Source organism: Diadema setosum, chromosome 18, assembly GCF_964275005.1.
Source record: "Diadema setosum chromosome 18, eeDiaSeto1, whole genome shotgun sequence".
NCBI classification, from domain to species: Eukaryota; Metazoa; Echinodermata; class Echinoidea; order Diadematoida; family Diadematidae; genus Diadema; species Diadema setosum.
This window is the reverse complement of record NC_092702.1, coordinates 33806380-33823906: the sequence shown is the minus strand read 5'-3', so window position 1 is coordinate 33823906 and position 17527 is coordinate 33806380. Positions and strand designations below refer to the sequence as shown.

Sequence of the window (17527 nt, the reverse complement as noted above, 5' to 3'; positions counted from 1 at the left end):
GACAAGCAAGTGACTGCAAGTACACAAAAGAAAAATCAATCGAAAAAACAGACAATGGAAGCAGCAGCTGTTGCTAAGATACTGATCTTTTTCCCCCACGTGTCGTTTGTTTGGTTTTTGTCAAGGAAGGCGCACATCAAACTTCCACTTTGCTCCGTGCATCCTGCCACCAGGAAACAAGCACCAAATTGATAAGATCTTTCATCATATAAAGAACAAATTTGGGAAGTGACAGTGTTAACACCTGCATCTTTGAGAAATGAAAATGCCAACACAAACTAAAAATAACAAACAGCAAAATATTCAATCTATTCTGCATAAACCATACAACAACAAAAGCATCTAGAATGTGAGTTATCATGCAACGGCACCTGTGTATCCCCCGGTTTGTTGCAAAATCCTCTGCCATACAGAATAACGTGATTTGACTATGATAAACACCTGGACAACATATGAACAGAATCCTTCAAGAAATGTGGCTTGTACAGCACACACAAGCAGACCCCCCAAAATCAACATTCTTTTTTTTTTTGTGCATAAAGATGGAACAAGTAAAAGCGATATCACCTAAACTTATGATACACCTCCATACTAAATTTGAAGAAAGTCCTCTCAGAAATGTGGCCAGTATCATGCGCACAAGATCTTATCACCCTAGAGATGTTATCTGCCAAGTTTGGTAAAAATCCATCATGGGGATTTCAAGAAGCTGAAAATGTAAAAATTTTATCCACAACAGATGCCGCATGACACATATTGGACAATGAAAGATTGCAATAGCTCAGGTGAGCTGCAAACAAGCCAACATTGAAAACTGAACTAAAAACATAAAAAAAAAAAATTCTCATAAGAGACACATTCCAACTGAACTCTGAGATTATAAATTATACTGCTACTTGTGAATAATTACATTGTATTAAAGAACTTTTGGCAAAGTTTGACACGGATATATTTTGTACTGTAGCAGTTTGACTCAAAGAAACAAAACCACATAAAACCGATTGAAAACATGCAAAAACACCAAACATAAAGAACAAAAACACAACTAATAACTATACAGGTTCAACAGGTTGCCAACTAAATATGGGTCATGAGTAATGATTCAGCCATGACTGCTGGCACGGCAGTACAGGGTTCTGCAGTCTCACTGGTGGGGTTTGAAGATTAGAGTAAAACTAACTGATAGCACTCTCCCCAAATGATGGCATGGCAGAGAAAAGGATGCTTTGCTTGAATGGAGTAAATGCCTTCTACGAGCCATTTGGGGGACACGCTGAAAGCTTTCACGAAGGGAGAACAAAGCTATCCAACCACTTTAAACTTCATACAAAACAGAGGAAGAGAGGATAACTCCAAAAAATGTGAAAACCAAAAAGCGTCCTTTGAGATGAGTGGAGAGACTCCTTCAAACACATTCGGTCTAGAACCACTATCTTCATTCAATCAATGGCTTCAGACATTCTCAAGAGTCGATCCGCAAGCTGCGTGTTCATGCTTCCTTTAACAATGCTCACATAAAATAAAATATAGACCTTGTGACAAAATATAACCATCTCACTCTCTCTCAACCGTTGTGAGTCAGTGGCAGGGCAGGGCTGAGCTGAGCAGCATCACCAAAAAGTACACACTCACTGAACAGTGACAGCAAGGCCGTTGCGGAGGTTGAAACGGAGCTTGCTCCTGGTCTGCCGCCGTCATCATAATTCCTGGGCGAGGCGGCGATAGCGCTGCAACCACTCCTCCACCATCTGACCAATGAGAACCGGCCGCTGCCGCTGGTGAACCTGCTGGGCCACAAAGGTGCCTCCCGCCGTGTAGCAGCAGTCTAGCCACTCGTTCAGCAGCCGCTCCTCGGTACCGACCTGATGATTGACGGCCGGGGATGGGACGTGGGGAGGGATGGGTACCGGGGGGGGGGGGGGGGGAAGGGGAGAAAAGAGACATGATTGTATCAAATGTGAAGTAGAGATAACATTTTGAGACAGAGAACATGTGCAAGGGATCATAAAATGGAAAGCATGTGAATGGAATCACATGAGTGTTGAAACAGAAATAAAAAGAGTTGGAGAGTGTATAAAGACAAAGGGAAAATGAAAGAGAGTAAGAGATATTAGGACAGTGACACAGGCTACCATTCAATGTAGTAATGAATATATTAGATATCACACTGCCGTCCCTCCTGGAACCAACAGAGCATAAATACAGCTTGACTTTTATGGCGGTCCTTCATAGCACTCTGTGGGACATCCAACAGAGTAATTTCCAGGTTAAAAGCACACTGAAAACTACTTGATTAAATCTGAGACCCATTAATGAGTCGAGGCAGTGCAAAATGATAGTCTTGCTCGCTTTGGCCACCTACAACTGCACACAACCATTACAGTTAACATTTAAACGCAAACGGGAAGTGAATGTAAAATGGAAAAAACATGGATCAGGCATGTGAAAATTTACAGCATACCAGCATCCCAACTCTAAAAAATAAAGTACATTTCCTTTATAAAAAAAAAGAAAAAAAAAGTCTGTCTGTTACTACGAAATTCAAATTGTCACTATATGACTTCAAATTGACTAGGGCTTCCTCAATATCAACACCTGCTTAAATGGTAACTTGTGGCCTGACATTATTTCACAAGCAAGTGTCACTTAGCTATCAGAAACATCTCCATTGTCAGAAGTTAATGCCCAACATAGCTCAAATTGCTACTAATAAGACTACCATGTCCAAAGGGCCCTGTTGGGTGTGGCAGGCATATACTCACACAGTACAACAGGGATGACAACCTTATACACATTACTGCAGTATTTGGAGGGGTGAAAAGGTGTATTTTTGGTGGAAAAACAGTATTTATACTTTTCCTGGAATAGTCACCTGTTGTAATACAATTTGAGAAAAACAGTACTTTCCATGAAACTTGCAGCATTTCTAGCAAAAAAGAAGAAGAAGAAGAAGAAGAAGAAGAAGAAGAAGAAGAAGAAGAAGAAGAAAAGAACAGTTGGCATCTCTGACACAGTCATGTCAGAAATCTCACACAACACACAGCCACTTCCTTACCTCCAGTGGAGTGATAAAGTGGACAGGCAGCAGCTTGCCCTCGCTGTCTGTGAGGGGTAAGTAGACCGTCTGTGTGTTGTCCCCGCCATCCAGGTTGGCCCCCGCCCCACGGTTGTCCTCCGTCTCTGACTCCTGGGCCACGAGGGCCGAGAAGTGACCGCGGGTGTAGGCCAAAGCGATGGGGGACTTGCAGCAGAAAGTCACCTCCCAGAGCAGTGGGAGATATACACCTGGGGGAGGGGTGAAGCAGAAGGTGGGGATAACGGTGGACATCACTTGAAAGTATTTTATATCAGTCTATTGCCACTTGGTCTACTATCAGATGGCTACTTCCCAGTTCGCCTAACACCACTACGGCTAAACTCATTTGGTCTACTATCAATTTTGTCTAATACCAGTTTGGTCTAATCCTCACTAGGTCTAAGTCCCAGTTTGGCTAATTATTGTTTTCTAATGACCACATGGTCTAGTTGCAATTTTGTCCGCTTGGATTTTTCTCCATTTTGTCTCATAAACTGTGTGTATTAGACGAAATGGGCATAGCACATCTGGAAGTAGACTAACTGGTAATGAGGCTAAGTGGCAATCGGACTAAATGGTCATTAGACTCACTGGTTGTAGATGAAACGGGATCAGACCATGTGGGTTGAGACTAAATGGCTATTAGACGAAGTGGGAGTAGACAAGGTGATATATCACCTTTTATATCTACATCATTTGTTGCAAATCCCAACATAACAAGTTGATAGGACAATATTCCCTTTTCATTCAAAACACAAGATTCTTTGAGAAGTCATAATATCATGTACATCATTGTCTTACTCTCTTGCCTCAATACGCGGGTGCTCCTTTTCTTTTTCTTTTTCTTTTCTTTGGTTAGAACTGACTGAAGTGAGAGCATATTCTAGGTGAACTGAATGAATTGGGGGGGATGTGGTCACTTTGTGTCTTTATAACATTACTCCAAATTTTTCTTCTTCTCTATGACCATCTTACTCAATTGAAGGGTCACACAGTCCTCTCAACTTTATTGGAGAGAGGGAGGAATAAGTATCAAACATGCATGCATGTATCAGAAGCACTAGTAAACATCTATGCAAGTGGAAAGATAATTAAAAAATTCTCCTATCTCCCTTTATCTGACCGGAGTATTATATAGAATATGCCATACAAATAGCGACTGAATGTATACAACATACTGTGAAAGTTACCACTGACATTTGGCCCAAAATTTCAACTGAAGACAAAGTATGTACAAATACAAAAGAAACAAAAAAAACCCCATAAAGGTTAAGCCGTGTGTTACAGGGCGAATGGACACTGTAGTTGGAATGGAAAGACAGAAAGAAAAAAAAAAGAAGGTGAACATGTACCTTGAAAGCGTGCATAGCCCAGGTTCTCGCCACGGAAACTCTTGATGAACTTGACGCCGTAGACAATGATGGGCCGGCGCAGAATGTGGGCCAGGGCAAAGATGTGGGTCTGTTCCAGGGCTGCCCCGGGCTGGCCGGCCAGGCTCAGCATGAGTGACCAGTCATTCAGCCACTGGTCATCGTCCAGGCTGAACTGCATGCTCTCCATGTGCATGGACTCGTAAGCCTTCCAGCGACTGTAGAACCTGCTCTCGGGGCAAAGGGAGAGAACAGATATGTTGGGGGGGGGGGGGGAGGGGAGGAGGAGAGGGAGAATGCCCAGTGAGGTTTGCTGAACAGCAAAGTGTACATCATACAGGCAAAGCAACAGCCTTGTAGATTGAAAGACAATTCAACATCATCGTGGCTCAATTTATGACTTGCTGAACTTTGCTAACTGGGCTGCAAAATTGCGTTCACTCTGATGAAGGAACACTCAAACATATTAAAGTCGCAAAAATTACACAACCAAGATATCTATGGTAGCAATCACAATGTTAGTAATCTCTTTGAAAAATGGCTTGAACATGTATTCCAATAGTACTGTGTGTGCCAAAAAATTAAGTATGGTTTTAAAATCAAGCCATTTGTATCTGGACATAAATAAAATAATAAAATTATGGAAAAAGTTATGAAACTTTCATATGTTAATCTATACAGCTGTATCAGTCAAAACCGGGTTTGAAACTTAGAAGAAGCAAACAACATAACCCCTTTATCACTCTCCCATTGTTTCATTAAAAAATGAATAAAAATATAATCGATAAATACATAAATCATATTTTAGATTCATTAATGTAGCAACTACAATACTATGCCCCTCAAAAATTGTCGTTCCGAAAGTAAAGCGAGTACCAAAGTACCAAATGTATATACAGCCACCCTCGTTGGCTGCCTGCTGGCAAAGACCAGTTAAACAAATTTTGAATTGACAATGTTATTGTTGCACATGTAAACCATGTTAATGACTATTACAAATAATACTTCAAGATTTAAACCTCATGTGAACCCAGGAGAAATCAAATAGGACTTCATTGTATTCAATTAGAAGTTATTCAAAACCACTTTTAAATCACTGTGAGATTTTTGATAATCACAGAGGGAAGGAATATAAAGTACAGTACTATACATGCTTGGCTCAAATCAATGCTTGCTTCCCCCCCCCCCCCCCCACAAATCTTCTTCAACACATCCCCTATCAATTACCCCCTTCCCACCTCCCCCTTCCCCCTCCCCCTCCCCCTCCCAGGATGTTTTTATTCCAGCCCATCTCACCTATGAGCCCCTTCATTGAGACTATCGCCAAGTGCCCTCCGGAGCACCGCATCGGTGTCAAACACACCCCAGGTGGCTTGAAGCACCGAGTCAAGCAGGCAGTCACCGGCTGTACGGTTCCAAAGGGCGTAGAGACGGCTCCCCATGGAATCTGTCACTTCGAGGCTCCAGTTGATGATGGGCGACTCCTGCTCCAGCTCTGAGAACAGAGATGCAATGGGTGACGAAGAAACATGTGACTTCAAGCCCTCATTTTTTAGCACAAGATGAAAAGAACTTTGCTCATCCTCACTTCAAATGACTGTCATATCTTACGTTGCAGAAGAGGGAAGTGTAGTCCCCACGACCATTTCACTAAAACATAGGTCCGTTACAAAGTGACAGTAAGCAAATATAGCTTGGCTTACGTTTGTCAAAACTCCAGAAGTTTTTTTGTAGGGGTCAAGTTACTCTTCTAATACCTACAACTTTTTGGTCAATGGTAATATTGTTGCAGCAATGGCATGTCTTTAACTGAAACACACCATACATTGTACCTACTTCAAAACAAGAACAGAAGAGTAAGAAAAAAAGACTACATATCTATCAAAAGGGTTAATACGCTCTCTGCCATAAAACCACATCAGTTTGATTTTGCAGCAGGTACAGCACAAAGAGTTTTGTAAAGTAAGAGACATTGTCACTATGTGGTGGATTTGAATGGTTTCCCTACATTGTATGGCATCTTGTAGAGTTTGACAGTGCACATAACAGTACATGGGTAAATCTCCCGACCCCTTCCCCAACACTAGGTTACATTACTGTCTCATCCATACCTTTTTGAGCATCTTGATCAAGAAGCTCATCCAACAGTTGATTACGCACCGAATGAGGGAGGTAGTTAATTTCTAAATGGACAAAAACAATGATATCAGTAACTCCATAAAGCAAAACACACATACATGTATGCATCATTTTCTCATAAGCCACATAGTATTGTGATTCCTTCATCAATATTTGAATACCAGTTAACCCTATTCTAACTTGGCTATTTGAGACCAAGTTTTTACGGGGGGGGGGGGGGGGGTCAATTTGACCCCCCTTCATATCTCGGCCGCCGATCGCGTGATCACCGCAAAATTTTGCCTGAAGATAGAGCCGGATGTCAACTACAAGATTACATGGTCATACAATAGAAAAATATTGGCTCTCTATTTTTAATAAATTAATCATGTAAATTTGCATGAAATCATATTTTCACCTATAACTCCATTAAAAAGACTGAAGAATTGCTAAATTTTTGTTCCTCAAGTCACATCGAACAATTTTCTGGTAAAAAAAATAACACAATCAAAATCAGTTTCTTTTGATTTTTATTGTTTTGTTAATTTCTTCTGTACTTTATTCTTTTTTTCGACCTTTTGTTTTCTATTGTTTGTTTTTTTTTGGTCAAAATTTGTTGCAGGCACTTTTTCAAGCTTATCTACATTAGAATTGATTAATTTCAAAGGTTAAAAGTTGAAATACTCTAATTTATATCAATTTAACAAAAAAAAAACCACAATTTGCATTGGATTTGCACATGATACCATGAATTTGAGCTGTTTTCGGGTTGATATGCATATGCAAAAACATTACGTAACTTCAGAACGGTGTACCCGGACGTCGCAAATTTGGTCTCAAAATATGCAAGAGACTTCAATGAAAAAAGTCATGAAACGACGTGGCAAAACCTTTGCGTGTTGTGGAATCGTGCGAACAATTTGACCCCCCCCTCCCCCCCCCCCCCCCCCCCCCCCCCCCCGGTTAGAATAGGGTTAAAGATAATAAAAAGTTTTGGTACCTCAAAAGCTTCCCTGAATTTCCTTGTCTTGGTTTGTGTTTCAGGTTAAAGTACGTTGTCTGTGAGAATTACTCGCCCCAAAGTGCTCTCATGTCTTAGTAATCATGTAATAATGGTTTCGTACCAGAGCCGACGCTGTCCAGCGTCGATAAATATTGTACGAAACCACTGACTGCGACCAGCAGCGTGCAGCCCATTGTACGCATAGCTAACTGCGACCAGCAGCCCCATACGCATAGCGTAATGGGGCTTCACATTGTAGCATTCAGGATCGTGACAGAATTAGTATCGCGGGTAAATGTCAACTTAAAATCCAAAAATTTCTTCGATTTGAAGACTTACCAATTAAGTTGAAGTATTGAAAACAGGCTTCGAACAACGTTTGGTTCTGCCAATAGTCCCTTTCTGTTCGAATTGATGACTGAATGTGACTCGGTCGAGAGGACCTTGGGAGAGGTACATACACTGGCTACCATGGCCAGCGCATGCGCACACAAACATCTTATCCGTTCATGGATTTGAAATTTGTGTGCATGTGATGTGTTCGCATGCACTGGCTGTAGTATTCAGTGTACTGTATGTAGCTCTCCTAAGGTCCTGTCGACCGAGTCACATTCAGTCATCAATTCGAACAGAAAGGGACTATAGGCAGAACCAAACGTTGCCCGAAGCCTGTTTTCAATACTTCAAGTTAATTGGTAAGTCTTCAAATTGAAGAATTTATGGGATTTTAAGTTGACATTGACCCTGCGATACTAAATCTGTCATGATCCTGAATGCTACAATGCGAAGCCCGATTACGCTATGCGTATGGGACTGCTGGTCACTATGCGTATGGGGCTGCTGATCGTAGTTAATTGCATGATTACTAAGACATAAGAGCACTTTGGGGCGAGTAAGTCTCACAGTGTTAGTTATATGAAAGGTACTTTAACCTGAAACACAAACTAAGACAAGGAAATTCAGGGACACTTTTGAGGTACCAAAACTTCTTATTATCTTTAAGACTGAAATCATGACACAAGAATTTTTCAATAAAATTTTGTGAGAAAAGTGAGAAAACAAAAATTATATCACATTCAGGTAATTTTCACGTAAGTTACTTTTTCAAGAATACACAGTCTTTAATGCCAATGTTTCCCATTTTTTTTCCTTTTCTTGACCACCAGAATATTAAAATGTGAAAAATAATGACCGAAAAGAAAAGAAAAAATAAGTCTATTAAACAGCCTAACATATGCAAGGGACTTCATGGCACATGTACAGTTTTGGGGGAAACAATAAAAACGTTCAATATTTAATTTTTCACATGAAATTTAACACCTGCAAGGTGCAAATGAATGTCCTTTATCTCATACAATGCCCTTACAAGAAAATGACAATGTTCATAATTTCAGAGGAATTAGACGTACAAAAAGTTGTATACCTGCCCCCCCCCCCCCCTTTAAAGTTACTGTAGGAGCAGGAAACATTTGAAAGGTATACAAGTATCAGAAATACTACTGCATGGTAAAGAGATGTAGGTTATGCACTTGACAAATTTGCACAAAATAGGTTACATCACTTTGTTCTTATACTTCCTTACTGATGAAAAAAAAAGTATCATATTCATAAAAATTGACATTTCACTTTAATACATTGGTCATGGATTTGGACTTGTAAGAGACATATTTACATATTCTAGTTACGACAACACAAAAATATCAATGTGTTTGCGAATGAGTTGAAGATTTTATGAAATATTTCTATTCAATTTTTCTTAGACATGCTGAGTTCTTACCTCCTGGTAGTATAAATGTTATAATATCTGTAACAAAATAGCATGGGAAATCCCCCTTCCTCTGCCGTATTGACTTCGCAACATCTTTTCGAATGTCTGAGGCAAGTTCTGGGCACACATTAGACGGCGGCCGTTTGACGGTGTGAGTGGCAATGTCTCTTGACAGCAGCACGGCTAGAAGGTCTTCCCTTCTGAAGCGAACAGCCAGGTGGACAAGGGTCAGTCCAACATCAAAGACACCAGAGCGATTTAGGAGGAGCACCTCATCAGCTGTAAGCTGGCGCGTTGGGTTCCCGCCCGACGCCAGGTACGTCTCGACAGCCTGGTGGTCGTCGTCCACCACGCCATTGCAGGCATTGAGGAAGAACCAGTCGGACTTGCGGAGTCGGCGTCGGATCAGCTTTATGCGCTTCTCCTGATCGACATTGATGGTACCGTGGCCAAGAGTAGAGGTGGCTCCAATGGCAGGCACTTTGACTGACGAGAGCGTTGGGCCCGGGCTGCGTGGGGGAGAGCTGGTGGGTGAGGTACGGCTCGAGGCGCCAGAGTTCCGTAGGTTCTCCTCAATCAGAGTGCTGCCTGCTCCGATGCTCGTGTCTGGGCTTGGCTTCTGCCGTCCACACCCACAGAGAATGCAGTGCTTGGCCTTGGGCCAATTCTCGTAGGTGCACGAGGCACAAGTCCACTTTTTGGTACTGTTGCATATACTGCGATTGCGGTCATTGTTGACAGTCTGTTGGCCCACTGTGGGGCGGACTAGTTTGGAGCGCGGCTGGCTTCGGCCTTTGCTGTTATCTCCAGCGGGTGGACCGGTCCCCTTTGGGGTGTGGCACAGTGCACATTTGGCAGCTTGGGGCCAGTTTAGATAGGTGCATGCTTTACAAGGCCACTTGGGGGCGCTGCTCTCCACTTCTGGCAGGATGAGGCGTTGGGGGCTGTGAGTCCTGTCCTCTTCCACAAGAGATGTGGAGGAGCTATCTTGGGTTGGCGAGGTTATCAGCTGCACTGGCTTCGGAGCGTGGCAGAGGGTGCATTTGATGGCGTTGGACCAGTTGTGGTAGGTGCAGTACTCACAAGCCCATTTCGAAGAGCTCTCCGTCATTATGCACCCGTTGTCAACTGTCTCCAAAAGTCAGGAATTTCCTGCAATTCAAGAAGAAACAACATAAAACATGAAGCAGGGTTTAGCCCTCCTTTTCCAAGACCACCATAAAAGGCAATGGAATCAAAATGTGCACAGTTAACCGAGTCATGTCAGTGAGAAATGGGGAATTCCCTGACTGCCATCCTGTGACTTAAATGTCATTTACTATATATAGCATGCCTATTGCTCCATATCCTTTGGGTGTATTTCCTTTTAAGACAAAGCTCAGTACAAAGGTACACACAAACACAACAATGCAATGTACCTAGAGCTCCATGAAGCAAAAATCTTAAGTGAAAAAATGATGAAAATTTTTCTACATTTGTAAAATAAAAGTGATTTTACAAAAAAACTAAGAAGCAATATTCCATGCAGCATTGTTTGGAGACTTCAGAGAGTTGTTTAAAATAAAACGCAGTGATTTTCATCTGCTTCCAGCACTTTAGATTTGGAGTGTTTGACCTTCCTGCTGGGTTACAGAAAAATAATATCTTGGAATACAGTACGTCCCTGCAGGAGCAAACACTGTTGGCCAGTAAAATCTATCCCATCTCTGTCACGGTCTACATTTTCAAGTAACAAAAGCAGCCAATACCCAATTAGCTGTAATGCCAGAAACAACATCTACAATCAAATGAAGTTATATCATTCACTCCTCCATCCATGCCACAAATTTATCCTGCAGAATGCACAAAATTAGTGATAATCCAAATACTCTTTTGTAAGTCCCATTGATGGCTACTTAAAGTTGCAGAGAATGCATTTTTTGATCGTTGCCTTCCCACTTATAAGCTTACCATCCTCATCAAGTAAATTGTTTCCCTTCGTAAAAAAAAAATTTAATCTTTTAGACTGGCATAATTTTTCAATTTTTAGCGCTTTTTCGGCGACCCCAATTCTTAACACGGGACCTAATTCGCGCCTGCCTTGGAAAAATTGCGCCGATTCTGCATTTTCTATGATTTGATGATTTTTGATTTAAGATGGATTTTTGGAGGTGACTCAGGCACTTTCCTGTGGTGAATGGTGCATGGTGAACGAGTGTGCCAGTATGTGAAATGATCGGACGTGATATGCGTGTATTGTGACAGTAGAAGTTACTGGCTTGTGATAAGTGATAAGTGTCCAGATTCTGGAGGCCGGCGGAAAACTGGGGGTTTTGCTCTAGAACTAGAAGTCTAGCTAGCTAAATAACAATCTACTTCTACCATCTGTTTCTACTATAATATTACGATTTCTTACAAGGTAAGGTAAGGACAACTCCATACAATGTTCTATACCGTAGTTATGGGTAAACTCAGCCTAGCGGGTAAACTCGGTCCCAAGCGTGCGTATTACAAGTGGCTGAGTTTACCAGCCAGGCCGAGTTTAACCCCGGGGCGCTCCTTGTACACAGTTATACTGTGGGAGCGCCCTGAGTTGAAAGAGTGCTGTCACTGAACGTTGGAAGACAACCCCAAATTTTCGCGGCTCTACGTAAGTTATGTATTTCACCAGCAAAAGGCTTACTTTTACACTCTATATAAGTCTCTTATCTAATTCATACTTGCCGTTCACTTGCACACTTTGAAACTGATCTGACAGTCTTGAACAGACGTTTTTCTATGAGTCCATCTTCATTCTCCCCAATCCTCCCTTCGTTTTTCGAAACAACCTTTGCAAAGGCACATAGCGCATTGGCAATATGAATATGCATGAAAGGCGCAATTTTTTTTGCCTTTGGACAAGGCCCTTTCGCTCTCACGCTGTCGCGCTCAGCTGGGATACTGCTTTTTCATTCACCCAGAAAGCAATGCAATACAGCGAGAAGGTCTTGTCAAAAGGCTACACTGCACTCTGGTTAGTGCATGCGCACAGGTTTCAAATCCGTTGAATGGAGCAGTTGTCATTCTCACAGATTCCTCTTGACCGGATCATTTAAAGTTTCCAATATTTACAGAAAGGGACAATAACGTCTAAGATCTACTGACTGGAGGAGCAAAACGTACCCAGGCAAGTGTTATCAACAACTGGACCACATCTCTTTAGTTTTAAAGTTGAAGAAATTTTAAGTACTTAAGTTGGAATTTATCCACGAATCTACCCTCTACCGTGACTCGACATCCTTCCCTACACAGCCCGAATGCTTCACGTTCAGTGTTTGGGCCGTGTTTCACAGTTAGACTTCTACCATCTGTTTCTACTAGACATATCAGTGTATATACTATGATGTCGTACAATGTAAGGCAGGGTGCTACATAAGCTCTTGCCCGATTGCCCGGGGCAAGTGAAAATCAAATTTGGGCAAGTGTTTTTCAACAATGAGTACAAATGCTTGCCTGAATTGGGCAAGCAAAACGTTTTGAAGCCATCTTTTTTCCCTTATTTCCCCCACCAAACCAACAAAGTCAGCCATACAGAAACCAAAGATAATGACTGTTTAGTAATGCAATGCACTTTATATTTCATTTGATTTTCAACAACTTTCAAACACTTTTGTGAAGAACCCCCAATGCAATGCAACAGCAACACTTATTCTGACAAAGTTTGTCACTCCATTGTGTTTAAGTGTGCGAATCTGTGTGTGCTGTTTATTTAAATGATTGTGTTTTATTCAGCCCTTGACTTAGACATGATTTTCTTTATTATTTCCTAATATTTTGGACTGTCTTTTTGGGCAAGTAAAATTAATGTTTGGGCAAGTGTTTTGCAGCAAATTAGAAAATCTGCTTGCCTGACTGGGCAAGTGGTTAAATAAAGTTATGTAGCACCCTGTACGGTAAGGTAAGGACTACTCCAGTATTTAATATGTTCTATACTTTAGTTATAGGTAAACTCAGCCTAGCGGGTAGCCTGACCAGACCGCTGTGCAAAGCACAGCAGTCTGACATCTACTAGTGTTTTACGTTGTATACGACCATCGCTTTTGACGGCAAAATCACATTAAAATGTCTTTTATTTTGTTTGATTTTACCAATAAGATGATTTTTACCACTCACCTACATCGTATTTTACTGATGGTCGAGTTGAATTTGGTGTTTTGTTGGTATCCAGACCTTATTGTTGAATTTTTTGGAGTAGATTGTGCGATGATTCACAAAATCAACGAACTACCACGAATGCTCAACCTGAAGTACCATGGTAGCATTTTACGTACTGCCATGCGTTTTGTGTGTTATGTAAAGCTTGTCGTCTACTACATACATGTATTTCCGCGCGTGCTGCTCTCATGATTTGACCTTTGCATGGGTCACTTCCGCTTCGACAAGGTCATGAACTTTTCCGACTCGCTACGTTGTACGAGAGTGATCGCCATTCAAATAACACGCAAAAGATGAGGAGTGAAGCAATATGGACGCTTACAGACCTGATTTTAATCACGGATTTCGGTGGGTTTTTGACGTAATTCTTTTTTAAAAAATCGCATACCAATCATTGAATGAATATCATAGACTATGGGGATTCCTTATATTTTAGTTTTCTACAATTAATAAAGATATTCATGAAGGAAACGTACACCCAACACTGAAAATGACAACGTATACGAATAGGGTAGACGTGCAGCCGCTGTCGCGAAGCGACAGCGGCTGCGTGTAATTACCTAGCGGGTAAACTCGGCCACTTGTAAGTGGTAATGCAGCGGAGTTTACCCGCTAGGCTGAGTTTACCCATGGCCATAACCGGCATAACTACGGTAGAAACTACGGCTAAAGCCCTGTAGGGTAACATCCCCAGTATTCGGTCACTTAAGCTTTTTTGCAATATTTTTCAAACTAAAAAAATACATACATACATCATATCTACAGCAATGTATGTGAATATATCAAATTTCTTTAATCTCAATTTTAATTTTGTTAAATATCACACAAAATTTCACAAAATCCCAAAATATATCACCTTGAAAATTCCCCAGAATACGGTCACAACGATCAGTATTCAGTCACGCGATATGCGCGTTCAAAGTCAATGCGTGTTCAAGGCGGCTGAAAAATGCGCCGCGTGCTACCTTGTTGGTGCAAAATTGCATCGGCGACGTTGCGGCGCCCGTTGGTGACCGAATACTGGGGAATCGGCACTTGCATTAAACCCTTGTACATTTAGACACTGTATCGGCACGTACGGAAATTTTGTTTTTCTTTTGCATTTTTGAGGATACCATCACACTCCAAGCTTGGGATAAGCAAAATATCCTGCGAGAGAACAGCAAATTTCTCAAGTTTTAGCGCTTTTTCTCATTTCGGCGACCCATACTCTAAAAACTGGGCTCAATCTGCGCGCGTTTTTGGAAAGTAGCGCCGATTCTGCACTTTTGACAGTAAAATTTGGGATTTTGGATGGGGCTAAGGGAATTTCCTGTTGTGAATGAGTGTGCAAGTATGTGAATTGATGTGATTTGCGTGTGTTGTGACAGTTGAACTTACTGGCTGGTGACAAGTGATAAGTGACCGAATACCAGTAGAGTAAAAGCCCCAATATTCGGCCGGCCTCCAAAATCCGGACACTTATCACTTATGTATCACAAGCCAGCAAATTCTACTGTCACAACAAACGCATATCACATCGTTACACACACTGGCAAACTCGTTCACCACAGGAAAGTGCCCGAGTCACCTCCAAAAACCCATCTAAAATCCCAAATTTTGCCGTCAAAAACGCAGAATCGCCGCAACATTTCCAAAGCGCGCGCGAATTAGGTCCCGTGTAAGGAATCAGGGTCACCGAACAAGCGCTAAAAATTGAAAAATTACGCCGTTCTGTCGCGAGATTTTTCGCTTATTGCAAGCTCAAAGTGTGATGGTACTGTATCCTCAAAAACACAAAAGAAAAACAAAATGTCCATACATGTACGTGCCGATGCAGTGAATAATAGGCGCTGAATCAAGTGCTGAGTCAACAAAATTCGGACACGAACGGGCGCCACAACGTCCCCGATGCAACCTTGCGCCAACGAGGTATGGCGCGCGCTCATTTTTCAGCGGCCTTTGAACGCATATAGACATTGCACGCGCGTCCGAATTTTGGAGACGCTGTCCGAATTTTGGGGAAATGACAAAGTGATAATATTTGGGGATTCTGTGAAATTTTATGATGCATTAAAAAAAAATCAATATGGGGAAAAAGTAGGTTGATATATCTAACATACATTATTGTAGATATAATTTTGTAGAATATTATTTGAGTTGAAAAAATATTGCAAAAAAGCTTAACTGCCCGAAAATTGGGGTTTTAGTGGCTTTACTCTAGCTGACCGAATACTGGTGCCCTTTATACCCTACAATCACATACAGCTACAGCTTACCAGATACAGTCAGTAGTATTCACTATCAGGCACTAGACTCTAAACTTGAGCCGTTCAGTGATAGATGAGAGAAGAGAGTGATCTATAAATTGTATAATTCACGTAGGCATTCCGCTCTCCGTTCAGAGACCATGGCATAGCCATTGAACTTGAAGATGGTGCATTCATATTCCTGCAGACAGTGAACCCCCCTTTACACAGTCAACACAACACAACTCACACAACACAATTGAGATTCTAGTACAGCCACAGGGTAGTAACATAGTCATAGGTCCTACTCGCTCTCGTTCAATTCATTCGACGGAGTTGCAGCATTCACAGACGAAAAAACCAGACAAAGACCTCTATTTAAAGGTATGTCTCATGATTGCAATTGCCTTATAATAAACTTAATAATATTACACAGTATACCGACCTGGATATGTGCTTAAATCGCAGAAATTCACCACAAACACTGGCAATCATTCTTCTTCTGTGTTATTCGTCGACGTTGCTGATAAAGACGAGCGTTACAACATGTAGAGAAGGGCACAGAAAAAAAATACCCATAAAATTCCAAACAATAATGATTTTTCTTTAATTCTTGATAAACCTTGAAATAATTATTTTCTATCAATTGATTACTTTAAAAGTATTTATTTTTATTTTATTGTTTCACCTAAAATCAAACACCATGGTCATAATAATATCAACTATGTTTTATGTCTCTGTTTTTTCGACTGTGACCGTCGAGGAAGACGAGTTTACGAATACAGTACCACCAAAGATCCTACACAACGCATGATCCTTGATACCACCGGAGAGACGTGAAAGACAAAATGTCGTTTTCCGTTCTGATTAGGCCCCGTATTACTTTGTTCTAGGGACCGGCGGAACTGGGGGCGAGGCCCCCCCCCCCCCCCTCCCCCCCCCCCACTTGTTTTTGTACCATACCAAAAGAAAAAATACATAAGATGTCACCACTTTGGGCCTCCCCCCCCCCCCCTCCATTTTTTTTTTTTTTTTTTTTTTTTTTTTTTTTTTTTACCCCGGAAGTGCGTAAGTGACACTAGAAAGAAGAAGTTTTTTGCTTGTCAGCTGAAGAAACCCGGAAGTTTAAGTGGCATCAGAAGTCTGAAGTGCCCCCCCCCCCCACTTTTGAAAACATGGCTCCAGCTATGCGTTAATCACGCTTATTGCGTTTGCAAAAATGTTTGCGGCATGAAATTTTCGCAAATTGGAATCGACAGCTATTCTTCACGACATCCAATTTTTACGAATTGCCACTGAGTATTCAATGCATTTACAAAGTTCTTATCTACACAAGAACTTTCATATTAATGCATTTATTTTTGCAAATCTTGGCTCTTGCGAAATTTTTCGTGCAAATATTTCTTTTTTTTTTATAGTATTTCACTAGAGGATAGAAAAAGGTCATTAGTTTAATACTCTGTAAGTGGAAATTTTTGCACATTTCACGCACCAGAAATTACGCGCAAAAAACGTTTTCACTTGATCTGAACTCAGGAACAAGTTCTATATACATTCCACATGTTTCGCATAAACTTAGAAGTGATCTTATTTTGGCAATTTGCACAACTCAAGTAAAAAAAGAATGCCTATATTGCAAAAACAGCTTTATATAACACAAGTGTAAAAATGATCCATTCAAAAACTTTTTATCTTCAAAAGACTGTATACAATTCCAGTTCCATCAGAGTCATGTAGAAAGAATACCCTTTTCTAAAATCAAATTGTTTCGAATATAAGATACCTCTTTGA

General features: G+C 41.2%; 1 protein-coding gene across 1 annotated transcript; it reads right to left on the bottom strand.

Moving 5' to 3' along the window:
- Positions 1-506: 506 nt before the first annotated feature.
- On the bottom strand, positions 507-16250 carry LOC140241619 (ubiquitin thioesterase zranb1-like). Its single transcript, XM_072321357.1, has 7 exons — positions 16182-16250; positions 9345-10487; positions 6558-6629; positions 5743-5941; positions 4429-4673; positions 3056-3285; positions 507-1862 (listed from the first exon to the last, which is right to left on the bottom strand). The coding sequence occupies exons 2-7, from the start codon at positions 10444-10446 to the stop codon at positions 1698-1700; spliced, it is 2013 nt and encodes a 670-aa protein (XP_072177458.1). The 5' UTR covers positions 10447-10487; positions 16182-16250; the 3' UTR covers positions 507-1697.
- Positions 16251-17527: the final 1277 nt, after the last annotated feature.

Bases quoted from the DNA above. Each gene is read 5' to 3' on its own strand.
- LOC140241619 (XM_072321357.1), bottom strand. From the start codon at position 10,446: ATGACGGAGAGCTCTTCGAAATGGGCTTGTGAGTACTGCACCTACCAC. The intron at 6,630-9,344 runs GTAAGAACTCAG...TTGTCCATTTAG, and splicing joins AACATTTATACTACCAGGAG to AAATTAACTACCTCCCTCAT. The intron at 3,286-4,428 runs GTACATGTTCAC...CCCCTCCCCCAG, and splicing joins GGGCTATGCACGCTTTCAAG to GTGTATATCTCCCACTGCTC.